At 35.5% G+C, this 27,951-nt stretch overlaps 4 protein-coding genes across 4 annotated transcripts; 1 reads left to right on the top strand and 3 right to left on the bottom strand.

Annotated features, from left to right (window-relative positions):
* Nucleotides 1–700: 700 nt before the first annotated feature.
* On the bottom strand, nucleotides 701–10,611 carry LOC7478901 (lon protease homolog 1, mitochondrial). Its single transcript, XM_024583879.2, has 20 exons — nucleotides 10,139–10,611; nucleotides 8,593–8,658; nucleotides 8,161–8,352; nucleotides 7,963–8,028; nucleotides 7,796–7,837; nucleotides 7,560–7,682; nucleotides 6,879–6,977; nucleotides 6,045–6,110; nucleotides 5,868–5,954; nucleotides 5,664–5,703; nucleotides 5,133–5,304; nucleotides 4,868–4,992; nucleotides 4,648–4,778; nucleotides 4,403–4,507; nucleotides 4,105–4,218; nucleotides 3,361–3,528; nucleotides 3,009–3,110; nucleotides 2,561–2,818; nucleotides 1,837–2,355; nucleotides 701–1,423 (listed from the first exon to the last, which is right to left on the bottom strand). Exons 1-20 carry the CDS (start codon nucleotides 10,472–10,474, stop codon nucleotides 1,238–1,240), a joined length of 2,997 nt encoding a protein of 998 aa, XP_024439647.1. The 5' UTR covers nucleotides 10,475–10,611; the 3' UTR covers nucleotides 701–1,237.
* A 280-nt stretch (nucleotides 10,612–10,891) lies between these two features.
* Nucleotides 10,892–11,975, bottom strand: LOC7481698 (putative F-box protein At1g67623). The gene has a single exon (XM_002318916.3). It carries the CDS (start codon nucleotides 11,813–11,815, stop codon nucleotides 11,078–11,080), a length of 738 nt encoding a protein of 245 aa, XP_002318952.2. The 5' UTR covers nucleotides 11,816–11,975; the 3' UTR covers nucleotides 10,892–11,077.
* Nucleotides 11,976–16,265: 4,290 nt separating this feature from the next.
* On the top strand, nucleotides 16,266–18,294 carry LOC7478900 (uncharacterized). Its single transcript, XM_002319446.4, has 2 exons — nucleotides 16,266–16,568; nucleotides 17,506–18,294. The coding sequence occupies exons 1-2, from the start codon at nucleotides 16,499–16,501 to the stop codon at nucleotides 18,126–18,128; spliced, it is 693 nt and encodes a 230-aa protein (XP_002319482.1). The 5' UTR covers nucleotides 16,266–16,498; the 3' UTR covers nucleotides 18,129–18,294.
* A 3,313-nt stretch (nucleotides 18,295–21,607) lies between these two features.
* Nucleotides 21,608–26,613, bottom strand: LOC7478899 (homeobox protein knotted-1-like 1). Its single transcript, XM_024583082.2, has 5 exons — nucleotides 25,669–26,613; nucleotides 25,348–25,458; nucleotides 24,940–25,084; nucleotides 22,757–23,007; nucleotides 21,608–21,952 (listed from the first exon to the last, which is right to left on the bottom strand). The coding sequence occupies exons 1-5, from the start codon at nucleotides 25,927–25,929 to the stop codon at nucleotides 21,761–21,763; spliced, it is 960 nt and encodes a 319-aa protein (XP_024438850.1). The 5' UTR covers nucleotides 25,930–26,613; the 3' UTR covers nucleotides 21,608–21,760.
* Nucleotides 26,614–27,951: the final 1,338 nt, after the last annotated feature.

Below are 27,951 nucleotides of genomic sequence, written 5' to 3'. Positions count from 1 at the left end.
AATGGCAATAGCTTTGGAATTGTGGATGGGAGTCAAGGATGGTGAGCTCGACTTAACCCTTCTCATATGGTGTGGTGCAGAGAGAATCGAACTTCAGTCAAGATGTCAGAGTCACCAACCCACTCCATAACTGTCCAATGATGACCACAATTATTTTAGCATGGGGTTTAGATTCACCTAGGGTCAGTCAATGGCATAAGAATGGATCCATAAGTGCACCTGTCAGGTGGTGGCGCTTGGCAGTGTGCACCTTGTACTGGATTTGGATTTTTAGGGCATGATTTTGAACTTGCGGAGGAAAAATGAAAAAAAAAACCCCTTCACAGAATTGTCCTTTTTCTTCAAGAAATTATTGGTATGGGACCCTTTACTTTGAATCAAAAAGACCTACTTCCTTTCCTTTTCTTTTTTGTATATGATGCGCATGCACATGGTTAGATCCTTTGGCATGCAAAAGATATATTGCTGCCTTCTTTGTATGCATTTCACACTCAGCAATAGATTTGAGTCAATGATTGAAAAACATGCTTTTCTTGATCTTGATTCACCTAAGAATTCAGGAAGCATGGTCCTCGTTGAGCCTTGAGCTACACAATGAAAGGTAATCTTCCTCCTTGATTCCATAGGCTAGGTCGTTTGATATCAGGCAACATGACTTGACCAACAACTACTCAAATAAAAAACAACCACAACCATCAGCTGATGAATCCTAAGGAAATCATCATTAGTATGATCTACATAAGATCGATGAGCATCCATCGACAAGCATGGGCAAATTGTTCATAGAATTTCTCATGTTATACAATCTGCAGACATAATATTACATGGAAACAAGAAAATGAAAAGAGTTGCTAGCCAACCTGTCAATAATTGTCCAAGGTAATTTTCTCGGAAACAGATGTCTGTCGATGTATCAGAGACTGGGGAGGGAGGAAAAACACACAACTAAGCTGTCAATTATTGGCTCTTTTGTGGGTATCGAAATGTACAGTTCTCAAAAAGAATTATACTTTTGACAAATGGGTGGTATCAATTTACACTAATTTGAAAAGTAATGAAACAATGACATCTCCCACCCATGTACTGAAATCTCAGCTCTGCTTTGTTCTGAGACCATCCTGATGAGAAATCCAATAATGTAGGACAAAACTGGGTCTCGTTCTCAGTAAGGGTCTCAAAGTACACATACACTTCAACTGGGGACCCAGAAAACTGTTAGTTCAAGAAGCACAAGGGTTTACCTTTTCTCATTCTCATCATATCCCAAAGCTAACTCGAATATCTGGCCATAGTCATCTACAAAGTGGACATCAAGGCCTTCTTTGACATTAGGTGAAAGCTCATCGAAATCTCGCCTGTTTGCTGATGGGAATATGATGGTCTTCACCTCGCTTCTTCTTGCCGCTATTGTTTTCTCCTTGACCTGATTGTCACCCGAGAAGGGAAGTACATGAGTTTATAGATTTACAAACTGAATATGATACAGCTTTCAATCAGTTACAGACTGAAGAAAATAAAATTTCATGGTCCAGCCACGCAGCCTATACAAGTTGTCACTTTTCAAAATTCTGTATTCGCAAGAATTCTCAGGAGTTCATAGAAACATCTGAATGCCACATTTACTGGAGCACAAAAATGTGTTACAAAGAAAAATACAGTTATATGACAAGTAGTGGCACAAAGCAAAACCATTCAATAAGTTGAGAAAACTAGGTGATGACCAAGGATAAACATCCACTACAGTACATACCTAAAACTTGGAGAGATATGTTAGTAATCACTAAAAAGAGAAGGATAGCAAACATGGCAAGAGAGAAAGGGGTTCATATAACGTACCCCACCAATGGGAAGAATTTTTCCAGTTAGTGTAACTTCCCCAGTCATTGCTAGATCTTTTCTGACAGGCTTCTTCATGGCAAGAGATAGAAAGGATGTGATCATGGTGCAACCAGCACTCGGTCCATCTTTTGGTGTGGCCCCAGCAGGAACATGAAGATGAAGCTTGGTATTAGAAAAGAAGAGGTTATCAGGTTCTTTCACAAGCAATATCCCTCTAGCAACTGTGTGAGCAATTTGGGCACTTTCTTTCATTACTTCTCCAAGTTGACCAGTAAGATTAAGGGCTCCTTTCCCATCTCCTTGCTCAACCTGAGTGGTCTCTATATACAAGGTGGAACCTCCCATTGCAGTCCATGCAAGGCCCATCACAACCCCAACTGGAGTTTGATCATAGATGCGTTCAGCGTGGAAAACAGGTTTGCCAACAAAATCAGCCAAGTTTGATGTGTCAACCAACACTTTATCAACTGCCTTAGTTCCTTCACTTTCCTCAATTTTCTCAGTTTCAGTTGTATCCTGTCAAAAGAACCAACACAAATTTCAAAGTGACAATCAAGATTTGAACAAATTGACAAGGAGAGGAGAAGAAAACACAAGGCAAATAAGAAACAACATTCCAAACATGACTTCATAAAACTCCATCTTAGCCATGCTCAAAATGCAAGTGCAGTGCCTCAAAGCTGGCACCAAATTCTCTAGCAGTATATTATCTTTCAGATACCTTTGAATCAGTAGGTTGATCAAGGGGACTCTGTACATTGTCAGGTTGCGGATCCGTCTGCACAATCTCAGCTTCCTCAGGGGTTTGATCTGTGTGCACAATTTCAGCTTCCTCTAGGGTTTCATTATTTTGTTTGTTACTGCTAACCTCTACTGATTCTGTGGAGGTTTCAATACTTTCAACTTTTTCTGCATCTAGTTCTGCCACTGGAACTGCAGGTTCAATTATCGCTCCTTGCCGCACAAGTTGCAGTGCAATCTGGCAGGCAATGACAAAAACAATTAAGAATCAGACAAGACACATTTCATTCTTAAAATGTGTTATGCCAAAATTGCTTGCAGATGTTCCCTGAACAAGGAATGCATGACAAAGGCAACCTCAGGGACAGTTATGAACTGAATTTTTCTCAGAGTCACAACTTTCAAGTTTAGCCACGAATTAAACAAACCTTGCGATAGATCTTTTCAATTTGCTTTTGAAGATTCCGAACTCCTGCTTCTCGGCAATAATTCTCTATCAGAGCCAGAAGAGCAGCATCAGTTACTTCAACCTGGAAACATGAAGTACAGTAAGTTTCAAAGGCAGAAGATATATTAAGCAAAATTGTCTAATAGCAGCAGGAATTAACATTTGCTAATACGGTATCAAGAAATATCCTTACATCTGTTGGCTAAAATTGCATCTGAAAATGACCTATCATCTAATGATTATTTTACCATGCAAATGACTTTGTGATAGAATACTGCACAAGAGAAAGATTATTCACACACACACAGACATCAAGAGAGAGGGTGGGGGACCTGCTCAGGCTTGATGCCACATGCTTCGCGTGTAGCCTTCTCCAAATAATCTCTGGCAATATGCACTTTCTCGTCTGTAATATACCCAGCAATAGAAACTACCTCCATTCTATCCAGAAGGGGGTTAGGTATCGTGTCCAAAACATTTGCTGTGCACACAAAGAGAACCTGCATAAATTTTCCAAGGGATTAAGCAACAAGCTGTGGAAATTCCAAAGAAACAGAACACTACCTGACATGTTCCAACTCCTAATAACACAGCACAAATTGAACTTGCAAAATACAATAACAGGAATAAATGCAGAATAAGATAATTTCTTGACTCCTACCCGACACAAAAACTTTAAAACACAAGGAATGCCAAAGTTGGGCATGAGATAATGTGTGTATGAGTGGGCATGAGACCATGTGTGTATGAGTGCAGTATAATTTTTGTAACACAGCATGACTAACGCCTAACCACCCTATAACAAGCATATAAATACTTCCAAAGTCATCACAACTCTCCCATCATTTTTCATTATCTATTTCCTTGGTGCATGGATATACAAGATGCATGGAAATGACAAATGTCAAGCATTTTTAAGGTTGAGTAGTGGAGCTTTTCCAATTAAATAAGATAACGGAACTAAAAATGAAAAAATTGTTAGCTACTGCACTATCTACTACAACAAAGACATCCAATATAAGAAAATATGCCTAGGATAAAAACCGAAGTGCCTGCAAATCACAACATTTACCAACCTTTGATACGTCAATCGGAACATCAAGGTAGTGGTCCAGAAAATTGGCATTTTGCTCTGGGTCAAGGAGCTCCAATAAAGCACTTGCTGGATCTCCAGTGTGCCCTCTTCCCAACTGCCACAAATAAGAAAACTCATTCTCAGCAATAGGAAAACAATTCATCATCATGAATGATTCATATTTCCATTGCAGATCTCAATATAGCTTATATTAATGCAACGAAAGATATATTTGGGAAAAGAAATGGAAAACAGTGACACCAAATCCAAAAGTAAATTGACCCTTCAACTGAAACTACCTTGTCAATCTCATCGATCAGAACAAGAGGGTTAGCAGTTCCCACATTTTTCAGGCACTGCACCATCTTTCCTGGCATTGCACCAATATAGGTTCGACGATGCCCCTGGATGTAATATTGTGTTAGTTAAAAGTGTTCTTCATAAAAAAGAGGAACCCCTGGATGCTGGCTGGGTGATGTTATGATGCATATTGCACATTGTCTCGCTGAAAAATAATAATAAAAAAAAACAAATATTTAACTACCTTAATTTCAGCAACATCAGACAAGCCTCCTACTGAAAACCGAAAGAACTTCCGGTTTAATGCACGTGCAATTGAACGCCCAATACTAGTTTTACCCACCCCAGGTGGACCAGAGAGACAGATAATTTTTCCTGCAATGTGTTTGCAAGAAATGAGAAATTACATTTTGATGCTACTTACTAGCAGACATTCAGATTGACGACAATGAAGTCAAACCAACCTTGTGAGATTCCTCTTAGTTTTCCAACAGCTATAAATTCCAATATCCTTTCCTTAACATCAGTTAATCCATAATGATCTTCGTCAAGAATCTTTTGTGCCCGTAGAACATCAAAATTCTCATCGCTTCACCCAATAATAAGAGCATAAAAAATCAACAATTTTTCAAACATATCAATTACCATAACAACTCAATTAAATAGACCTTGCAATATATAATTTTTCCTTGAGAAATTTACGAGGACCAAGCTAAATGAGAAACAAACCTGTAATTTCCCCAAGGCAATGCAGTCAACCAATCTAAATAATTACGAGTGACATTAAATTCACTTGAACTAGCCTCTAAAAGCTGCAGCTTCGTGAGCTCTTCTTCTATAACTTGCAAAACATGTTCTGGGATTTTTTCCCTGTTTGGTTCAAGCCTTTCCCTGAACTTTTCTGTAGTAATGGAGCATAAATTATTTAAATGGATGCCAATACAAATAAAAGCTACAACAGATTTTATCTAGATCAATGCAATGGCCAGGGGCAATATTTAAAACAAACAAATAAAAACTTGAGTATAACCATTTAGGACAGTCAGCAAACAAACAAAACATTCAAACTTATGAATTATACGAATAATAGTGGCATCAGGCCTTGGGCTTCAGAGTTAATACAGCCACACAATGTAATCTATACATCCATGTTCTGGCTAAACTTAAGCTTCTCAGAATTTAAAAACTTGCGAGGTTTTTAAGTGTATCACAACTAACAGTCATGCAATTCTAACAACAGGTAATCAGAGCATAACTAACCAGAAAGTGCTGTTTTGTCATCTGTTTCCAATCCCAGTTCCTGCAATGAGGCAAGTTATGTGCCAGTTAAGTCTAAAGTAAATAAATGCAACTTTCTTAAATCCATTTCCTGGTTGTATTAGTCGCTAACATATTAATGATGATGAACAAATATCTACAACAATAAGGTATTCTAGATAATAAACATGTAAGTGGACCATATACCTTCTTTATGGCTTTAAGTTGTTCATTCAACAAATAGCGCCGCTGCTCACCACTTATCTTCTCTTCAATTGCTTTTGCAATTGATTCCTAAATGCAACTCCGGAAAGTTAATGAATGAGAGTCAAAACAATGAATTTCAATACATAAAGTTGTAGAAATATGATTAATGGAGAGTACCTGGATCTTGCTGATTTCCATTTCTTTTTTCACCAACTCTAGTGTGAGTTTCAAACGTTTATACACCTACAGCAGAATGCACAAGATATCCTGATGTAAGCAATATGAAGTGCACTTTCTACGGGCACTAGGCAGAAAAAGGATTTGAAGATCCACATGTTACACCAAAGAAATGCTGGCATAAAATATTTCAAAGTAAATCACATGTCAAAACTTAGCTCTTGAATTGCAGCAAGTATTTAGCTTAAATTTCTGTAATTTCAACAGTGCTCCTATAACTACTACCAAAACAGCATTGTTTTGAACTTTTTGTTGAAAAGTAAACTCCACTGTTTTCTATAATGTTATTTACCCTTTAAGAAAAGAATCCAGACAGTGATTACAAAATCTACCATGAACAATCTGAAAAGTATACCTTATTGTAAATTGCCAGTGAATCCTCTGTTAAAACACAAAAACAGGATGCACGCCTATGAATAAAAAATTTGATTGATCAATGAATAGGGTATAGATTTTTCATTAATAATAGTCAAGATAATTCTAGGAAATCTCGTTTGAATATTTTTCAACACTTCTTAGAGTTGATGATTTAATGTAATACAAACTAATAAACTAAGGCACATCTTAATATCTTCGTAAGCACAAAAAAAAGGAGAAGAAGAAAGTTTTCAAAAGCTAAAAGGAATCGATACCATATGAAGTTTTTGTCAACTGAATTCCACTTTCACTGTTCCATTTTGTCTTAGAGATTTCATGTACTAAAAGAATTAAACATCACGAGAATTGCAAGTGACAAAAGGAGCTTCACCAGATTATATTTCTACTGATACTTACATCCAGCTCTTCAAGCACTTCTTGGCACTGCAACTTGTTCGCGCCTGATATTGCAGCCCCAAAATCTGCTAGCCTAGGAAAATTAAAGTCACCTACATGCTGCAAAAATTGAAAGAAAAATGAGAAGCTATTGTAAGAAAACTTGAAAAGCCAATTGATCCAATCAATAATCATCTCAACATTTTCTATATGGAACTCGACTTCAGGTTGTGCTGAATTACAATCATTAATACACTGCAAATTGACCACATGCGGGAAACAGTGACCAACCAGCACAAATAATTGTATAGAACCCCCTTTTGGTTTTAACTCTACTGTGTGATTCAAAAGGAAAACATACTCTAGTGGAAACCAAGTTACTTTGACATGCTTTCTGTTTCACTTCTCTCTTCCTCCACCACAAATCAGTATCAAAGATTGCATAGAAGCGTAGGTTTGCATTTCCGAAAGCAGCAAAAACTAAAACTTGAAAGGTAACTTAGGTTGGAGAACCAGCTATAGGATCATCACATAGTAATAAATATAAGAAATGATAAACCAATGTAATTGCAGGAAGGCTCCCTTGTGCAAGAATTGCAAAGTGTTCAGATAAAAACAAGCATTCCTAGAGTCCAGTAAAACTATCACAGCAAAATTTGCACAGAAAAGTGATTTCACAGAAAATCTTGAGAGAGAAGAAACCTGTGTATATGTTTGAACATGATCTCTCCAAAGTGAACTTGTCTTCAGAACATCTCTCAAGGTTGATATAACCTCGAAAGATGTTGCCTTTATAACATCATCATCCTTGTTATATGGTTTGTCCTGAACAACAAGAAAAGCAAGAGAATGGATGGGAAGGTGCATGAGTATCATTTGCATGTGTGAACCTTTAATATTACTTTACATTCAGTCATAAAATTTAGAAAATTCAATACCTTGAGATGATCAACTTTAACAGTTAAAGGATTCTCACTGACCTGTACAACAGCCAATAATATGTCAACATAGAGAACTTTGCAATTAATGGGATAAAAGAAAAGAACAATGTAATGCTTTTTGAAAGCTTACATGAAAATAAAATGACAAGTTCATCCACACTCACCATCTCAGTTATCCGAAGTCGCCTATGACCAATAAGGATAACCTGGTCACCTTGAATAGTTGTGATCTGGAATAGCATGTTAAGGATTAAATGACAACGACACTAGTAAAACTTCTTATAGTTTCATTTATTATGAAGTAGCCATTCTTTGTGGCAATGCTAAAAAACACAATTGAAAAATTCAACAAAATTAGACACCTGAGCAAGTGTGCCAACTTCATGAAGACGATTATACAGATCCTTTCCCTTAAGATCATATATATTTTTGTCTGATTCAGATCCAGTTACAACACTGGGATCAGTGTCTGGCTCGTCTTTAAGAAGAAAAGCTCCACAATATGGTGCTTGCCTTTTTCTGCTTTCTTGTAAAGCTGCCAATAATTTAGGATCCTGCGCAAAAATTTAGAGCAATGGTAAGAGCTAACTGTAAATTGGAAGTTCAAAGTTTGATTTCAAAAAATCCAACAGATCAACACGCACAATGGTATCCTATGATGGAGATATTAGCAAAAATGATGTGAAAAAACAGGGTAAGAACTAGCCCTTTTTTACTCTTTTCTGTTACTTGCATGGTTAACAGACTCCCAAAATGTCAGGAAAAATCTAAAAGCATAAAGAAACATGCTATACCTTCACATAAATTGGCATGTAGAAACCAGGAAAAAGAGGTCTATGTGGCAATGGCAACGCCAGCACCTGCCAAAAGAAAAATAAGTAAAGGTCAACTCAAATGCAAACGGAACCAAAATCAGTCTCAAAACATTCACAAAATTACCACTATGTAATAATAGAAATATGAATCACATTCAGGAAAAAAAAAGTTCTTCGGATCAATAAATTGCAACATTTGAGATATAGCAGAAGAGAGCATCCATTTCATGCGTTTTACTATTTAATCCTTCAAAACTGCCTAGTCTCGATAAAAATTTTGGCACTATAGACTGAATCTGTCTCTAGACTTGAATTCATTACCAAACTAATAAACCTTCCCTCTCTAACAAGACTAAACAATTTCTATAACATCAATGTAATTCAACAAATATATCTTAATGCTATCCACCCTAGTATATCCTCTCCTTAAGCTCAAATTTCTATCATCTAATTTTTCATCCAATAATTCCTGATAGTCTCAGGGTTATCTATCTTTCAGCAGGTGTCTGAATAAATAAAGACTTCTAAGATAAGGAGCGCAAGATGCTTGTTGAGGATTTGAATAATGCTGTTATTAAGAGATTCAACTGGGCACTACCATGAGGGTAGCTGTGAAATCGAGAGTAGTAAACTGAACATGTTCTATCCAATACGGGTAGGAGAAGACCCACGGTAATAGATCCATCCATGTAAGCAGCCCTTTCCACTACTAATCTAGCTGGTCTTGCTGATTCGCCTGTGAGCCTACTTGCCCATTCATTTTCATTGCCATTTGAACATCCCGTTAACAGTTTTTTAAATTCATATTCTATCCCTTCTGCAATGCCCATATTCGCTAACAATTACAAAATCACACCATAAATGCCAAAATAGAAACTAACAATAGCAAACCAATGCACAATTATAAACCTCAAAATACTAAACAGCAGAATCATAATGCAAATGCCACTTCTCATCAACCACACAAATCAAAAAACCGTTTGTCACTTCCTAAACTAAAAAACTCACACTCCATTTATATTGAAATGACAATTCATAAACCAATCCTATTACCCAAGGAAAAACACTCAAAACCTCATGTTTAGACTCCATTTCATTACCAAACTAATAAAACTTCCATCTCTAACAAGCCGAAACAGTTTCCATGACACCAGCGCAATTCGACAAGTAGAGCTTACTCCTATCCACCCTATTGTATTCTCTTCTTCAAAAACTATAAACAATCACATAATCATATCAGAAATGCCATAAAAGAGTACCTTTGGCAAACCAATGCACGATTATAAACCTCAAAATGCAAAACAACGTTATCATAATCAAATTCTACTAATTGTTAACAAAACAGAAAACCAATTTCAGTCACTTCCTAAGAAAACTAAACTCAACTCTAAAACCCTAAATAACACATAAAACCCACCATTTTCCTTCACTTTCTCTAACTTCCCCACACCTTTTCAGCATCCAAACAATACCCAAAGCCCCCCAAAATAAAAATAAAAAAGTTTAAGAACTTTATTGAACCAACCGTTAAATAATCCTCTGGTCTAGGACTAGTAGGCACAATAGCCGAGGAATTACTGGCATCCGCAGCTCCACCTTCAGCCTCCGTCTCGCTGGCACCACTTCTTACCTCCACCTCAACAATTCCACCTCCATCGCCGCCATCTCCGGAAGAAGAATCAGAACAAAAGAAGGCCCTTTGATAAAAACTGGGACTTTTATGGCCCCTCTGAGACAACCCAGTGAGTAAACTCAGAGACTTCAGAAAGGAGCTCGGTTGTGACTCGGTGGCGACCCGGAGACATGGGGATGTAAAGTGGGTGTGAATTTGGCGAGAAGTGGAAGAGAGGAGTTTTAGCATTGTTTTTTGATGTGGAGATGTTGAAGAAAGGGAAGGGCAGAATTGGGAAATTTTGGGTTTATTGTTGTCAGTTTTGAGTCTCCATTGGAGGAGACGGAGGAGAAAGTGCTAGATGATTGTAGCAAGCAAAGCCCTGCATAAACCCTTTTTAAGTTGTGTGTGTTTCTTGAGTTATATTTATATGTGAGCAGTTTGGTCCTATTATTTTGGTTCAAGTACTAATATTGTCCTCCTTGTTAGTTTTTGTCAAGAGGATTTTGGAAAACATGTATTGTATTTGGTTAATATTCCACGGAGTCGTAATAGATAGAAACATGTTTGGTTATATAATTTTACAATATATCAACGAACTTTAAAATAATTAAAGGGGCTTTGATAATGAATGATATGTCATTGAGACAATTTCCTTCCCTTTTTCCCTAGTTCTTCCTACCAATTCAATATATCTTGTAAACTTAAACTTACAGTACAGATTTTCAATTGATTTTTTTTATAAAAAAAAACAATACTTGTGCTATTATATATAGATATAGACTAGCAGCGCCAAATACTGCGGTGTTTCTGGGGAAAATTCCTAGATAGGATTAGCGATGAATACAATGATTATGATATTCCAAAGCCTCTAGCCCTTAGAATTTTACAAAACAGAGTTGCTTCATGATCCCATACGCAATAATCACAAGTGGTATACTCTTCCTCATCAATCCATCCTCTCTTGTTAAATTTGCTACAGTTGCAGGTTCTTCCATGGCTCTTGGGTTCTTCTGGTCCAATACCGGCTTCCCTTCTGTCAATCCACATGCTTTGAAGAATCTCTTTTATTTTGTCTCTACACTCTTTAATTGTGCGGTGTCTTGATTTGTAGTTCTTCAGAGAAGAAAGCAGTTCTATACCCTCTTGTTTAAATTGCCCGCCATGGCATACAAGGATGACGCCGCATGTGTATATTGCTTCTACGTGCCCTTTTCTGGCCGCGTTCTTCAAGTGTTGGAATCCTGATTCTGGTTTGTTGGAACTAAAGAACTCGACCATCCCTTGTCTAAATAAAGCTTCAGGGTTCCCATTCTCCTTGCAACGGGCCAAGAAAGAGGAGGCACCGTGGCTAATCCTCCAAGGAATAACTGGGAGTTTCTCGATTGTGATGTGTTCAAAAATATAGTTCTCTGATGCTGCTTCAAGAAACTCTTTGCAGCTTAATTTAGCTGTGAAGAGATCTGAAATCGATGCAGAGGCCACGCGAGCAAGAACTTCTGTCAATAAATCTTTGGGAAAGTACTTGAAAAACTCATGACGACTAGTTTTTCTTCTCCCCTTTGTCATGTTTTTCTTTCTATTCACCATTAATATCAGCTCACATGTAGACTCTGTCACTCTGCCTTCTTTTATAAAGGCTGAACCGACTAAAGGTAATGTAAATCCGAACTGAATAGGACAAGCTAGGCTTAATTATGTATCCAAACTCCACAAGGAATTGGTTTCTTTCGAGTTCGATAATTGACTACAAGTTACCGACCGATGAGAAGATTGAGCCTGTTTGTTCGCGCGGCTTCCCTTCCCTTCCCTTCCCTATGAAACGTGTAGAGTTGGCTAATTGACTAAACAATTTGCCTCTGTTTTTGCCAGCCACGACTAACTCTGCTTGCAATGCGATACGGTAACGTTTGGAATTGTGGTGAGATATTTTTTAAATTTGTTTTTTTTTTAATATATTATAATAATAATTTAAAAAATATATATTTTTAATATCAATATATTAAAATAATTTAAAAAATCTAAAAATTAATGTTTTTTTAAACACAGCCCCACCACATAGCCACGAGCAGGCAATAGTATTCAATAGAATTGCCTCCCTTGTAGACTTGCATCATTTTCAAAAAGCTTGTACTGATGTTGAAATCAGTGAGTTTCCTCTGCAACTCAAGAGCAAACTTCCATGTAGCTTCCTTTGGAGGCGAGTTAATTAAACCACTGAACAAATAGTTTAGTAGCATCCGCGTTTCCCCTCTCCAACCATTTTTCTATCAAATATGGCTATGGGATAAGGATTGACAGCAGTGCAAGGAGGTTATGGAGTCACATTCTGTTGATAATTTCCATAGGCTGGTTAAGTTGAGAGACGGGCGTGTATTTGAGCTTCACCTTGGTAAAACCAGAGCATAGGCCACTGAACCTGTATTGCCAACCATCTTGTAAGGCCATCAATCAGCATTCTGCTCTCTCTCTCTCTCCAATGCGCTTCAAAGTCCATATTTTCCCGGGAAGACTCCTGCAAGGAAACATTTTCCTGAGAAACATGCATGGCATTGCCGCACAAGGCAACTCATGTTCGTTATCGTTATATGAATACCTCACCACCACCATTACAGACCTTGTATCAAACCAGAACTGGTCAAGACTCTAGACCCACATCCAAAACACAGACCCCAACACGCTCCTTCAACAGTTACTCGATTTCCGGAGCTGACCCGGAACTTAATTTAAGGTACTTGATTTGGTCACCGGCATAACGCAGGCATCTAGTCTTACACTGACTTGCGTTTTTTCAAAATTATTCAAGGATTAGATCTTTAATTTCTGGATAAGCTTGGCAAGTATGAGAAGGATCGTTCAGCTTCTACAATAGAAATGATGGGAAAACGCTTTGTATAATGAATATAAATCTGTCATGACATTAAAGGAACATAATCTAAATATTAATCTGAAAATAGAAATAATTCTCTATGAATTTCTAATAAAAATAAAATACATAACTAATTATCAGTTTTTTTCTTTTTAAAGGGGGCTTTTTAAAATCTTTTTTCCCATAATTTTAATCCTATTTCCCATATTTTATTTCACTTAACTTAGTAATAAAACATTCATTCAAGTAAATTTTAGACTAATTAAAATATTGATATTAATCAATTTTACTAGACTTTCCATGTTTTTTCACTTCCCTTAATCAATTTTACTAGACTTTCCATTTTTCACATCTCTTGTCTCTCTCCATTATTAAGTGTTCGTTTCTCTACACGGTAATATCATATTTTTAATTGTGAAAATACATATTATTTTTATGTTTTTTCTAAGTAAGATATAGTTTGAATTGCATAGAAAAATATATATAGCTTAAAAAATTACAAAAATAAAAATGATTGATTTATAAAACCAAAGACTTCATGGATCAAAAAAGTTGTAAAAACCATCTAATAGATAGCCTAGTGGTAAGAGTTTAGAACTAAGGAGTTTGCTCCCCCTGTAGTTTCAGGTTCGAGCCCTGTAGTTACTAATATGATAGCCACTGGAGGTTTACATGGTCGTTAATTTCAAGGCCTGTGAAATTAATTAATGTGCACGCAAGCTGACCCGGATACCCACGTTAATAAAAATATTTTTAAATTCATAACGTTTTCGTTTCAATTATTTACTATATACTATTATATAGGTTTTCAATCATTTAGGATAGTGGTAATGTAACAAGAACATGCAGAAGGGAGATCAGTTTTATATTATATATATAAAAAAGAGTGGCAAGAATTTTAACGTTGGTTATAAATCTAGGGTTCTACGTTTGATTTTTTTTACAAAAGATAGTCTTACGTACCTCTTTGATATATTTTTTAAGTATTATATAAATTAATTTGTTTTTAACTTTTAATTATATTTTTAATAAATAAAAGATGATTGAATTATGATGAGAATACTAAGTTAACGTACGTTGCACATAGTCTCTTAATTAATCTGGTAAATAAGTTTAAAGGTATCTTATTTTAATTGGAAAAAAAATTAAAATACCCTTGTTTGGAGAAAAACTCTAAGATATTCAAAACTAAATCAAGAAAATCATCAACAAAAAGGGGAAAAAACTAAAAAGAAGGCAAGTCCAAACAGTGTTAATAGGAGAGATTTTAGAGATTTCAGATTCTACATACCTACCTGGCTGGAACCATCAAAACTGGAACACGCTAACTATATAATATTAGCCTCTCAACGTCGACTGTGTGTGTATATAACAGTACTGCTCTGTAGTAAATTTAAACATTAACAAATTTATCAAGGGAAGGAGAAGAAGAAGGAGAGAGGAGGAGGAGGAAGGAGAGGATATGAAGCATTTTCTGACCCTCCTCACCATTGCTTTCATAATCATTATGGCTAGCACCTGTATGTTATCCTTCTCTAAACTCTCAAGGCCATGTATTTGTTTTTCTTAGTTGTTTATTCAAATTTCTTTTTTGTTCAAATAAAGGATATATTCGAGACAGTTTACTCATCGACTAATTAAGACTGAATCTCTTTCTCGGACAATCTCAATAACACACTCCCATGCACGTCGAGAGTAATGAAGTTATTCAACTGCACAAAGTAGCAGTAATGAAGGTTCAGAATTAATATTCTTGCATGCATGTGCAGATGGTGAAGTAGAAGCCGTGCCTGATAATTGTGTCAAGCCCTGTGTGGGAGTATACGATGACACCCGGTGCATAGCGGACTGCCGGAAGCAAAGGTTCCGGAGTGGAAAATGCGAGAAGAGGCTGAAAATACCCCTTTGTTGTTGTAGCCTTCTGGGCTGACGACGAGCATCGATCGTTATTACTTACAAAGTGCTGTCTGCCTGTTTTCCTGCCCTTTTGCTTTTAGGGGAATAGCCCCCATTAATTCTTACGCAGTATTTATTGATGTCAATCTGCTGCTGTTGCCGCCGCCGCCGCCGCCGCCCCCCACAGTACAAGCTTTAGTATTCTTAAATTGAAATAATAAGTGCACTTGAGTTGATTGATGGTTTAGTGCTTTAAATTTCTGTATTTAGTTTTTGATTGATCGTTAGTAATTTTTATAAATTCAGTGATTGATATTTTTCGATAATTAAATTAGATAAAACTATCATACAAGAATAACATTAATTACTCCTGTATCAAACCCACGCTAGTAAAAGTATTATCAAACCCATGCTTAGTTAATTATTCCGATAATTAATTATAAAGAATAGTTTAACTATAATTATGAGTCTAAATCTTTTTAATATTACTAGAGATTTATATAAACGTTAATTTCAAAGTTTATGGGATTAGTCGAAATGCGCACAACCTGACTCGAACATTCACGTTAATAAAAAAAAAATTTCTAAAAAAAATAAATATCCAAAAAAAAATATGATTTTTTTATAAGATATGTTTTATTTGTTTTTATTATCTTTATTTTTACTATCTCATAATAATAATTAAACGTGAACCAAAAGTTTTATTTGATTTTGAGAATATAATGTTTATTTGGTAATGTAATATAAATTGTTTTTAAAAAGTGATTTTTAATTAAAAATATATTAAAATAATATTTTTTTTATTTTTTTATTTTTAATATCAAAATTATAAAAAAATATCAATTTATTATTTTTTGAAGAAGAAACAATTTAGAAAGTAGAAGGTAAATGGGCACTAGCAATAAAATCTATTTTTTATTAATATAAATTTATTTTAGTAAAAGATTAAATTGATTATCAATCCTCAAATTTATTATTTAAGTCTTTGGATACCGTGCAAAAACATATGACAACTGTTTGATTTTTATTTTATTTATTTAAAAAAAACATAGAAAATAAAGAAAGGTAAACATGTTTTCATAATGTTTTTTAAAAAAGGTTAAATTTTTTTAATTTATTCTCTTACTTTATATTAATTTTATTTTGACATGTCATGTTAAAATTATTTTTTTTTTTAAAAAATATTATTTTAATATATTTTTAAATAAAAGATATTTTAAAAAAACAGCTGTCATAGTATAAAGAGGCTAATAAGCAAGTCAGCAAAACGGTGCGGTTTGCCTGGTCTCTTGAATTTTCACTCTCCTTCGTTCTCTTAGCTGAGAGACAAGAACCACAAGCACAAAATCTTAAACAGCAAGAAGAAGAACAATCTTCTTTTTTTACCTTTCCTATAGATAACGTGAACGAACCGTAAGTAGAAGATTATTCCTTTCTTGCATCACTGTTGACATATACAGACAGTTCTCTAAAACACAAACACAAGAAACCAGACTTGTTTTGTTTTTATGGATTTCCAAAAAAAGAGGGTTCAATTGCTTGCCTTTATAGTTGGAATCATAGCTCTTAGTATCACAGGTATATTCTTTATACTTTTTTTGTGTTATTCTTTGTGGGCTTTTCGTTTTGACTCTGTTTTAGGTGCAAAGTTTGAGTCCTTTTAGGGTCAAGAAGATTGGTTTTTGGTTGTGATTGAGTTTTTGGATTGTGCGCTGGTGAATCTTTAATGGGCTTTTGTATTTTTTTTGTGTGTGTGAAATTTGTGATCTTTTATGTTTTAGGGGTTCATTTCTAATCTGGGTTTGTTGGGAACAAGCTAAGATATCTAATCTTTGATGAGTACTGTGTGCTGATAAACTCATGAGTTAGTAACTCGATTGTTGAATACATTAGAGCTCTTATGTGTGCAAATGTATTGAAATTTTGATATTGGTTGAAATTTGATTGGGATTAGTGTAAATAAGTATGTCAGATTTCCTGACTTGATGTGAAAGTGTTGAGGTTTCTTAGGATTTAAATTTTTTTCCAGTTATTTTGCTAAATTTGTAAGATTCGGTTCACTCACATTAAAAATTGATAGCAAATTCTGAGTTTTGGAGGCAATGTAGCTTATGTGAAAAATCTAACTCGTATAGTTTTAATGATCTCTCTTATTTTCATCTAGCGAATACTGTTTTGTTGAAGTGGCTCATACGTCTTAGGACAGAATCAGGATCATCGTTTTGTGAATAATATGTATACTCAATAGATATATAAAATGTTTGTATGGGTTTCTTTCGCATTGTCTGCATGTGTTTGTGTGTGCCTGCCAACGAGTTTATCTTTGCTGTACACATTATCACAATATTCTCATGTCAAGATTTTAACTAAATCCTTCTGTGCTTGATTGTTGGATCTTCGGAAGTAGAGAACAAGTTGGTTTCTTAAATTATCATCTGAATTTAACAAAACTGAATGTATTGGCTTGAGATTTTTTTCACAACATGGTATGCTTATGTGCGGCAACATTTTATAGCTGAAAAGTGTCGGCAACTGGTTGGGGACGATAATTCTTCCCAGAGTGGGAAGTTTACAATCTTTGACTGCTTTGACATGGGCTCCGGAACCCTAGCATGTGCGGTGAAAGAGGGTGTGAAGTTGTATGTCTACAATATCAGATCTGCTCATGTTGAGAGAGCGAGGAATCTTGCAATTGAGCGTTCATTACTTGATGCAGTGGGACAGGGAATGTCTCCGCAGGATGCGGCAAAAACAGCACAGAAAGAAGGGACAAAGGCTGCAAAACTGGCGAAGCAGCAAGCAAAACGCATCGTAGGTCCTGTTATCTCTTCTGGATGGGACTTTTTTGAAGCTCTTTACTATGGTGGTACCATAACAGAAGGTTTCCTCAGGGGCAGTGGAACATTGGTTGGTGCCTATGCTGGAGGTTTTCTTGGTGATGAAAGGCTTGGACGTGTTGGTTATCTTGTTGGAAGTCATTTGGGCAGTTGGGTTGGAGGTAGGATAGGACTGATGGTGTACGATGTGGTAGATGGAGTTCATTACTTGCTTCAGTTTGTTCAAGGAGAAGACAGTGAAGTGTATGAATCTCCTCCTGATGAAAGTCCTGAATCATATGAACATTCCGAATTTAGGTGAATACATTGTGTCGATTGTTGATTTTTTGATCCTTGTGGTCAAGATGTATCCAGCTAGATGCAGTATAAGCAACATTTTAGTGATTCAGTTGAGGTTGAGTATAAATAAACGGTAGCATGGTCGAATTCATTTTCTTCAATAAGTTACTCGCTGAGTAGATTGTCTACATTTTTTTCCTCATACATCCCACTATATCTATTTATGGATCCTAAAAATTTCACTCCAAAGCGAAGTTCTTTCCAGCCTATTCTGCTTATCTAGGGCCGCGGATACTCCTGAAACAAATCTTACTTGTTCCTGGATGAATTGTAAGTTGCAGGTTTTTTGTTCTGATCACAACAGATGAATGATTGCATGATGAGTTAGCTTTCCAGTATCTCAGGACAGATTTGAAGTGGTGGGCCTGTGGGATATTTGGAACTCCCTCATACGTGATGTTGCTGATTTCATGTTGACCTGTCAAGCTAGATTAGGTTTCATAACCAAACTCGATCTGGTGGCTGGTGGCTTGAAAAAATATTTATAAGATACTCAAAGATGCATGATCTCCAGGCAGGTCCTCTGCGCTAAATTAATCCTGTAAATCCCCCCTCCCTGCTCAGACTATAACTTGAACTCAATTCTAAACCCTCTTGATTTGCAAGGGTATCAATGAACCAAACTAATCCATAAGGATGGTATCAATGAACCAAACTAATCCATAAGGATGACTTACTGGTTGAGAGGGTGAGTTATGGATTTGCAAGGGTATCAATGAACTAAACTAATCAATAGGTTACCGCATTAATGACCGTATTAAACCGGGTTTAATAACTGTTTTATTTCAAGATACACAAAGATTAAGAATATTTGAGGAAGGGAGGATAATGAAATGCAACAACCCAAGTTGCAAAATGATGGTGTTCGCATGGACTAGAGTACAGAATGAGAGGTCTGATCAAAAGAAAGCAAGTAGCTTGGGAATTAATATCTAATTGCATCTTGTGTACTGAGTGTCTAACAATTGTCATCTACTCGCTGTATCTCTCCACGTTTGTGCCTTCTGCTATTCAACTTCAATGAATAAAATCATCTTTATCTCAGCCAGTAACTCAACAAGGTATACTTAATTTAGCTTGATCTGTTTTGAACAGTGAACCATGTGTGCTATATGACAGCCTCCATGAAATCAACAAAATTGTCCCACGACACGCGTATATTCAAGCAAGCATGTTTTTTAAGGTTCCTCGTGTTCTACAGTTTCCAGGTTCATCTTCCTCATTCCAACATCATAGTTTCCATTTTCAACAGTTTTGTGACCTAAGAAATTAAGACACCCGATTCCACATAATATTAAAGAATGATATTGTTCTATCATATTATTGTATCAATGTTCTACCCTCACTTGCCATTATTAGGTTTAGTATGTGTCTTAATTAATATGCTGGCTTCAATGATAATAACTTTATAACAATGAAGTCCATTTCATTGACAAATTAAGTTGCTTGACAAATTGTTGTGCAGCAAATGAAGGCTATCTTATCTGTTGAATTGACACAAAGTTTGTTCGGGAAAGGGCATAGCTTTTGTCTGCAAATAAAAGCTAACAATCATGCATCTATCCATCACATAGTAACACCTCAAAAGGGAATTTTCTATGTTTTCCTACCATAGTCTTGAAGCTTGAGATCAGTTTTCCTCTTATGTATGTGAAAATCTCCCTGTCTAGACAAAACATTGAAACATTTTCTATGTTTTCTTGTGTTATATTTGGGAGGAAAAAATAATAAGAGGAGTTTAATGTTAGTTTTTTCAACAAGATTATTTTTTCAAACGCTGATTTTTAGAAACATTATAACTTCATCCTTAATTTAAGTTATTTCGACAAGTTAACTTGTTAAACTCACGATCCAAATCTTTATTCAAGTGAGTTTTATTTAAAATCGATTTAATACTGATAAGAAAAGATCCAAGAGAACCGACAGGTTAACTCGCAATTTAATTGACTCAGTCAAACTCGTTTTAAACTCAATCAGGTCAATTTCAAAAACTATATAAAAAAATGATATTGTTTTCAATAAAAACAATAAAATTAGGTTGAACAATCCAGCTCTAAACCGAATTAGACTGGCTATGTTTTCTTGTGTTTATATTTGAAAAAAAGTTAAAAAGATAAGTTTAATGTAAAGTTTTTTCAGTAAGATTATTTCGTGTTTTTAAATAAAATTATAACTTGGTTTTTAATTTTAAAAAAACATAAAACAACATCATTTTAGATAAAAATAATAAACCTAGATTAATCTCATGATTTAATAATTTAAAATTTATAAATCCCTAATCAAGTTTAACAAACTATAATCATGGTTAATGGCAACATAATAGTATGGTTTGATAACTATGAAAAAGAGGGGACATGGATTTGGCAGGCGCATTATCAGAAGGAATATGCAAGTCTAAGGCACTGGTACTAAAAATGATTAGTCCAAATGAGCATTACAAGAAGAATATCACATGCAGTGGAATGTGTTAATTAACAGTATCATTGTTAGGACAAAAAGAAGAAACCCAGAAGCATACTATTACTAGTGGGCTTTATTACATTTAATCTGCTGCTGAAAGAAGCCCTATCACTTGCTATGGAGCTCAACCTGCAGCAGCAAAAACTTTTGTTCTTGATTCTTGTCCAAGAAAAAAACAGATTCTACCTCAATGAGCGTGGTGGTTTACGGATTGTAGAAGATCAACCCCAAACATATATATAGATAAGAGGTTCATTTATTTTTTGTTCTTGACAATAATGTAGATAATTCAACGTATCTGCCAGATAAAATGGAATTCATGGACCAGCTGGTAGCTTACAAGGGAGGGCAAGAGAGAGGGGATTCTTGCATGCGGTACTGGGATTTTACCTATAGTTATCAAACCCGACTTAGGTTAATTTGAGAATCAACTCTTTCAGCTTCAGCGGGTTGCTCATATTTGAGCTCGGATTTGACCAAATCAACATCTATTCTAGTTTACAAAATAAAGGTGACTCGAGCTAGGTTTCTGTGTCTCAACCAACCCGGTTAAGTTTGATTACTATGATTTAACCAGCTTTTTCCCAATTTCTTTCCCCACCTCTCAATGATGGGTTTTTTTTTTCCATGAAAGACAAAATGAATCGTTTAATTGATGAAAAAACACTACGACAGGTTCAGTCCTGCTAACTGCAATGCGCAAGCAGACAGCAACCTTGACAGTTTGAAACTGCTAACTGATTTAACTCCATTTTCTGCAGAGATTTGACTATCTAGGATTTTCTTTAGCCTTGAGTACAATGCAGACTAGGTTGAACATTCTTGATAGTTATTCTAATCAAAACCTGGAGACGAGTAAGCTTCTCGACAATGATTTATGCTATTGCACTCCTACAAGATCAATACATGCAGCATCTTCAAATTTAAGGTTTTCAGCATGATAGAATGAAGCACATGCGGGCATATACAGGAGAATGCTAGTTCACAAGTAAGAAGCTGAACTGCTTTGTAAGAATTGGAACCAAAGGGTTTTAAGCGTATACACAACTTTGAAGTAGATAGCTTTACAAGTATGCAAGTTACATAAATAATGTTGGTAGAAGATGACGAATGGATACCAAACATGAGTTTTCCTCATGTCCCAATGTCATCACCAACAATACCATAGCATGTTGGTCCAGCTGTGTCACCACCGACACTTTCCATGAGAGCAAACCTCATATCTTTGGATGGTTTCCAGTGCCGCTTCCGCTGGTTGATAAACCAATTATTAATCTGCTTTTGATCTAGCCCTGTAATCTCTGATAACTTCGCCTTCTCCTCTTCCTGCACCATAATATCCATTCATGGTGGTCAGGCTTAAGAAATGTTCTGGATTAAGGTTTCATAAGCTTTCCTGACAATTTTGCGACTGCAGAAGTGTACTGGGTTAAGATTTAACTCTAGACTGACTCTGCACAAGACTGCTACTAGACATATTTCAGCAACATTCAGTGACTGAAAGTTATGAATTGCTCAAGTTTCTAGATTGCAGCTTCTAACTGTACCAATAACAGCATAAAAGACAATGAGCATTTGGGGGTCGGTTGAAAGATAATGAAAGGTTGTTCAGAAACAAATGCATATGCTCAATATCTACAGCTTATTTTTGGATGAATTTTCACCTTCTGCAACTTGTTAAGCAAAAAGATTTCTAATATAGATGTTGCCTATTCTCATAATTCTTCACAAGAATACTTAAAAGAAAAGCCTTCAATCTTGCTTGCCATACCTAGTTTCACCAAAGCAATGGCAAGATTATGTACTTGCTCGTTTTTGGCTTGTGAGCCCGACTATATTATCCACTGATTATCCTCCATGAAGAAATTACTTTCTAGCTACGATATACCAGAGACTTTTATCTTTTTAGTGAAACTTGTTGAAACGAATATTTTGAATATTGATAACATCTTTCTCCATCGTTATTCTCCCCTTTGTACTTTCTGTTTTACCTCTACAAATCATTAACCTATGAGCATGTACTATGAACACATGCAAGAGAGTTTTGCAAAGACATTTGAGAGAATGACAAAACAATGGAGCGAGAAAAAAAGACATGATAACCAGATTGTAGGGGTTATTAACGATCACCGTAGGATATGGCCATCTATAATGGTGGTTCCACCAGTCCAAAAGCAATGTCTTTGCATCCTTTGGTAGTTTGCCTTTCTTTCTTTGCTTTAGGAATTCCTTTCTCAAACTGCTAAGATGGCCACTGTACTTGCTCAAGAGCACTCCTTTTAGATTCTGATCGCTTGAGTGAAAACCTAATGACCCTGGAATTTCAGATGCTTCAACTTCCCCACAGCTTAACTCCTCCTCGGAAGTCCATGCTGGCTCATCTGCTATGAAACATCACAAAGACAGTAGTCTATAGTTAAGACTTTTCCAATGACAACCCATGAAAGACTGAGTAAAGTTTAATATTTAGATCAAACACTTTTCATGTCTCAAGGCATGAATCTGTTGAAATGAAAAAAGTGAACTGGAGTTGGTACTTTATAGGTAAAGCTACCTGATCCCAAAGGAGAAAGAAAACAACTTTATCAAGCTAAAAATTGCAGGAAAATTACAGCTACATGTAGAACATTAACAAATTATCAATCATTTCCAGGGTCATACATCAAAACACTCCAAAATTCTCAGGTTCTTCATCATAACATAGTATTAGTAACTAGCAGGGATAAGATTTTGCTAATACAAGTCTAACATCAAGTAACTTCACACACCTCCAAGCTTGTAAATGAAGCAGCAGGGAAAGGAAAAGGTCAACAGTCTTCTGTCTAAGATAATTTTAAAATTTAAACACAGTCCCAAAGAGCTTGAAATGGAGAAATTACATCTCAGAGCGAAAGCCACATATGTACTTATTCCAAAAGGGATATCATTGAACACAATGTTTAAAAAGGGTAAAGGAAATTTGTAGAACTAAACAAAACCAAAGAAATTAAGAAATTATGTAGAAACTCGGAAGAAAACAAGTCCTTGTTGTTGAGAGAGATAATCTGAAGTTCTTAATAGCATAGTTGCTTATCTTAAAAACTATCGTATACGCAGACCAGATGGTACTAATCTTCTTTTATGTAATGATTATTTTTGCTTGATTTAAATATGCTCTAGAGGCTACACAAGTTTCTTCAAGGCCCCTAGAAGTGAAAGCTTCCCCTTGAATATATAACAAAAATTGCAGCTGCAAAATTATCTCATACTTCTGCATCCCAACAAATCTAATGCTGCCAACCAATAGAAAATGGGAGCCTCTTGCATATCATTTTCACTGATCACGCTAGTGCCTTCAGCAACTAGCATGAATATAGAAGGAAAAGAAATGCTCGCAAGATCACACTTCAGTTAGACTATTGTACAGATGACAGACGATACGATACACATAGAAGATTCCACGTGTAAGCAAATAAGATGGAATTCTGAATTCAAAACAAGGCATAAAATTTATGACATGCTACCATTGAAGTGGAGCTTGATGCAGAGACCTTGAAACACAAACTAATTCATACTGATACTTGATGGTTAATTCTAATATTTCTTACTTGATGTATTGTTGCACTTTCAGATGCCATATTCTTGACAAGGAATGTTCCTGTGATTTTTAACAATGACCAGCCAAAAACAAACTTCTGTCCACAAATTCATATCTCATGAAGACAATATTAATGGCAATGTTGACAAATTGGCTTTTAACTAACCTAAAATACTGCTCAAATAATAGTACGATTGAGCTTGTTAAATGTCATCAATAATTATTCATCAGTATTGAACATTAAATATTGGTTGAAATAGGAATCATGCATACACATTTTAATATTAAAAAAAAACATAAATATCATAGATTATTTGTAACTTTCTATATGGTGCTACATTTTGAAATGACAACACAGCAGTTTCAATGTGTAGCACAGCACATCAAACTGCAGCAAATCAAAAAAACAAACATGTTTCTGCACAATACCATTTTCATCAACTTTAGGTAGGGACCCAAAAGAGAGCAGAAAAATCATGGACGGTGAGGACACGACTTGGTGTTTGATTACTCATAGAGAATCCCAACCATTCAACTAACCAGTAAAACTATTCCTTTTAACAAGCACAGTAGCAAAAGTTCGATCCCATTGTACCTCTTCCAACATTCATTTGATTTGATTGCGTATATTAATAGAACAACATGACCCCTTTTCACCAGCTACCACTCATAATTCCAGGTGCAAGTTGGTCATGGAAACCAATGTCAGAAAATGGCACAGTGCAAAAAACTTTACCTGAGCCATAATCAAATATTTTAGTCAATGTTCCTTTGCAAAGACTACTTAGTTGTGATTCTATGCTGCTCAAGAAAGTAGTAGCCTCGTCAAACGGCTTGGATAATTCCTCCTTGTATCTATGAAGAACCTCACAGTATGATTCCTTGAAAAACAACAGCAGCTTCAATGGTTATAATAGTTTATTCCAATCATGTGACTGCTTGGAAAGAAAAGTATCAAGAAGCACAAAACTTGGAATCTCATAACTTGGAATGTGAGTAGGAGTCGTAAGATTCAAAGTTATATTTTATTTTATTTTTACTAAATTTTCTTGACAATCTAAGTAGCATGAATAGAAAAGAAATTAAAGAAATAACGCAAAAAATAGAAGAAAAATAAGATAAAACTCTGGGGTTAAAACTCTACCATGAACTCATCAAGTTCTGGATCAGCTCCTATCTCATAGCAAGTATTGATTTGGTAGCTACATCTGCCTATGTCTTCAAGAAGAGAAACCATTTCTGGAGGTGCACCAACCTTCAAAGCAAACAAAAATCACTCAAAAGCTCAAATTTAACACACTAGGTTTTCTTTTCTTCTCTCTTTCTTTTTTTTCTTTCACGACATTCTAATTTCTTCCCCATCAACAAAAACTTCTTTAAACAAGAAGAAAAGGATAGAAAAGGGGGGTAAACTTTCAAAATGGTAACAACGATTCAAAGATTATTTAGTGAAGATGATGGTAACCTTTCGGCACTCTACGTATGCAGAAACTAGGTCTGGATAACGAGGGTGATTGGCGATCTGGGTCTTGATTACATCATGCATATCTGATTCAGTGACTGGTGTATAACCATGACCAGCTTGAAGTAAATTACCAACTTGACTGTGAAATTCGTTGTTACTGGTAGTAGCATCAGTAAAGTTAACAACAGGCAAGTTTTCAAGTCTAGCAATATCATTTGGTGAACAAGAAATTGTAGGATTAAACCTATAAAATCCCTCCATGAAATTGTCTATCAATACAAAAAAAAGATTGTCAAGATATTTATCAATCTAGAATTGTAACAGCAAGAATACTAGCTTCACTGATCTTCAAGCTAGGCTAAAACTTCTTACAGTGAAGATCTTTGAGAGGTAATACAGGCACATCAAGATAAGAAAGTCCAAGTTATCAGGAATCCCAAGAAAAGGAAAGAGAAAGGGAGAGGGAGTTTGGCAGAGAAAAATACTGTAGTAGGGTTGACCATTGATCTTCTTCTAGGTGCTGTATGCATATATGATCAAGAAAGAAAATACCCAAGAAAGTTTACAAGAAACAGCGCTAGAATCGATACAAAAACACCAAGAAATCTTGTTGAACAAGACCAAAATGAGCAGGTTTTTCAATTACAAATAGTAAAAAGCGCACACACATCTCATCCTCCCCGTGACACAAAGTCCCATATAATAGTCGAAAGAGAATCCTAGTTACTAAGTGAACGAAGGAAAGCAGTAGGGAGAGAGAGAAAACATGCAAGAAACCCTGGCTGTAGTTACTGCTGTTATGAACTTTGAAGTAACCATGAGGTTCAGGTTGGAAAGAGACCAAGCCTTACTTTCTTTCCCAAGAAGACCTAGGATAAAGTGGACATACACACACATACAAAGACAAAGAAAGCAGTGAGCAGTAGCAGTGACTAGAAAGAGAGGTGATAACTGAAAAGGCTTCACATGCATTGAGTTCAAGAAAGAGAAGTCTTTTTTAGTCCCTTTTCTTTACAAAACAAAAACTCCAGTCCCTTTTATTTCAAGATGTATTAACCAATCCCTGAACTCATGGATCTCTTAAATTTCTAGGCAGCCTCAAACAACCACAGGAATTAAATTATTTGTTTCCTAAATATGTGAGGACCGGGGCTTAACGTAGTTGTAAAGAAATGATTGATCTGGTTGGTTGCCCTTTCTTGCCACGTGCGAGTGCATGCTCCCGCATTTACAGATGACAGACGTGTCTTCCTATCTACCTTGGAGCAGATGGTCAGTGTAACTGTGTCGTGTTCAAATTCACCGGCCTTCGAGCTCTCATTGGTTTAAAGAAGTTGAATTTCGTGGGTTTCTAAGGTAATTGGACTCTGAAATTTCGTACCTATATCTGGGGTACCATGTTCTGTTCTTCTTCTCCCCCGCTTGTAGGAGGCTTCTTGGTTATAATTGTTTTTTTAAAAAAAAATATTTAGAAATATATTAAAAACAATTTAAAAATAAAAAATAATATCTTTTTTTAAATACATTTTCAAAATACAAAAAGACTTCAAGGCAACTACCATCACCACCATGAGCTACATTATTGGATTTGCGTCGTGCAAGAGACATGGGGTCATCCTTTAATTTTTCTTTTCTTTTATATGGTTTTCTTTCTCTCTTTTTTGTTGAATTTTATATGGTTTCGTTGTTGGTTGAATTGGACTATTATTGAGCTGGTTTTCGGGTATTTAAAAGTGGATAATAGTTATTTTTTAAAATTTATTTTTAATATTAATATATCAAAATAATCCGAAAACATAAAAAGAGTCGAACCGTCCACCTGAACATACTGTTGGGCAGTATTTTTATAAATATTTAAAAGTAAATTTTATTTTAATAAACACGTGGCTAGCTGGCAAAAATCACCTTAATTCGAAGAAAAAACTTCAATAATGGCGCTATAGAGTGCATGAAAACAGATACGCTTTTAAAAGCAATGGCCATATCAAGGTAATTATTAACTCGGTCCCTATATCTTAAAGAAACTGATAATTCAGTCCCTTTGTTGGAAAAAATCCACATTAATTCACGAGATTGTCATCCATCATCATCATCAAGGTAACGAGCCATTATAATATACTAGACATTAATTGAAAAGGTATAGATCTATTAATAATAAATTAACTTTAATGGACAAGTTTAATGGTTAAAGAGGTATAACATCTTTAAAGACTTCCTGGGTTCAAACTTTGGAGCAATATTCAGGGGAAAAAATGAAATATATTATATGATGTAAACAGAGGC

The sequence above is a fragment of the Populus trichocarpa genome, chromosome 13, assembly GCF_000002775.5.
Source record: "Populus trichocarpa isolate Nisqually-1 chromosome 13, P.trichocarpa_v4.1, whole genome shotgun sequence".
Taxonomy (NCBI): domain Eukaryota; kingdom Viridiplantae; phylum Streptophyta; class Magnoliopsida; order Malpighiales; family Salicaceae; genus Populus; species Populus trichocarpa.
The sequence above is the reverse complement of the archived record's forward strand: the minus strand, read 5'-3'. Positions and strand labels throughout refer to the sequence as shown.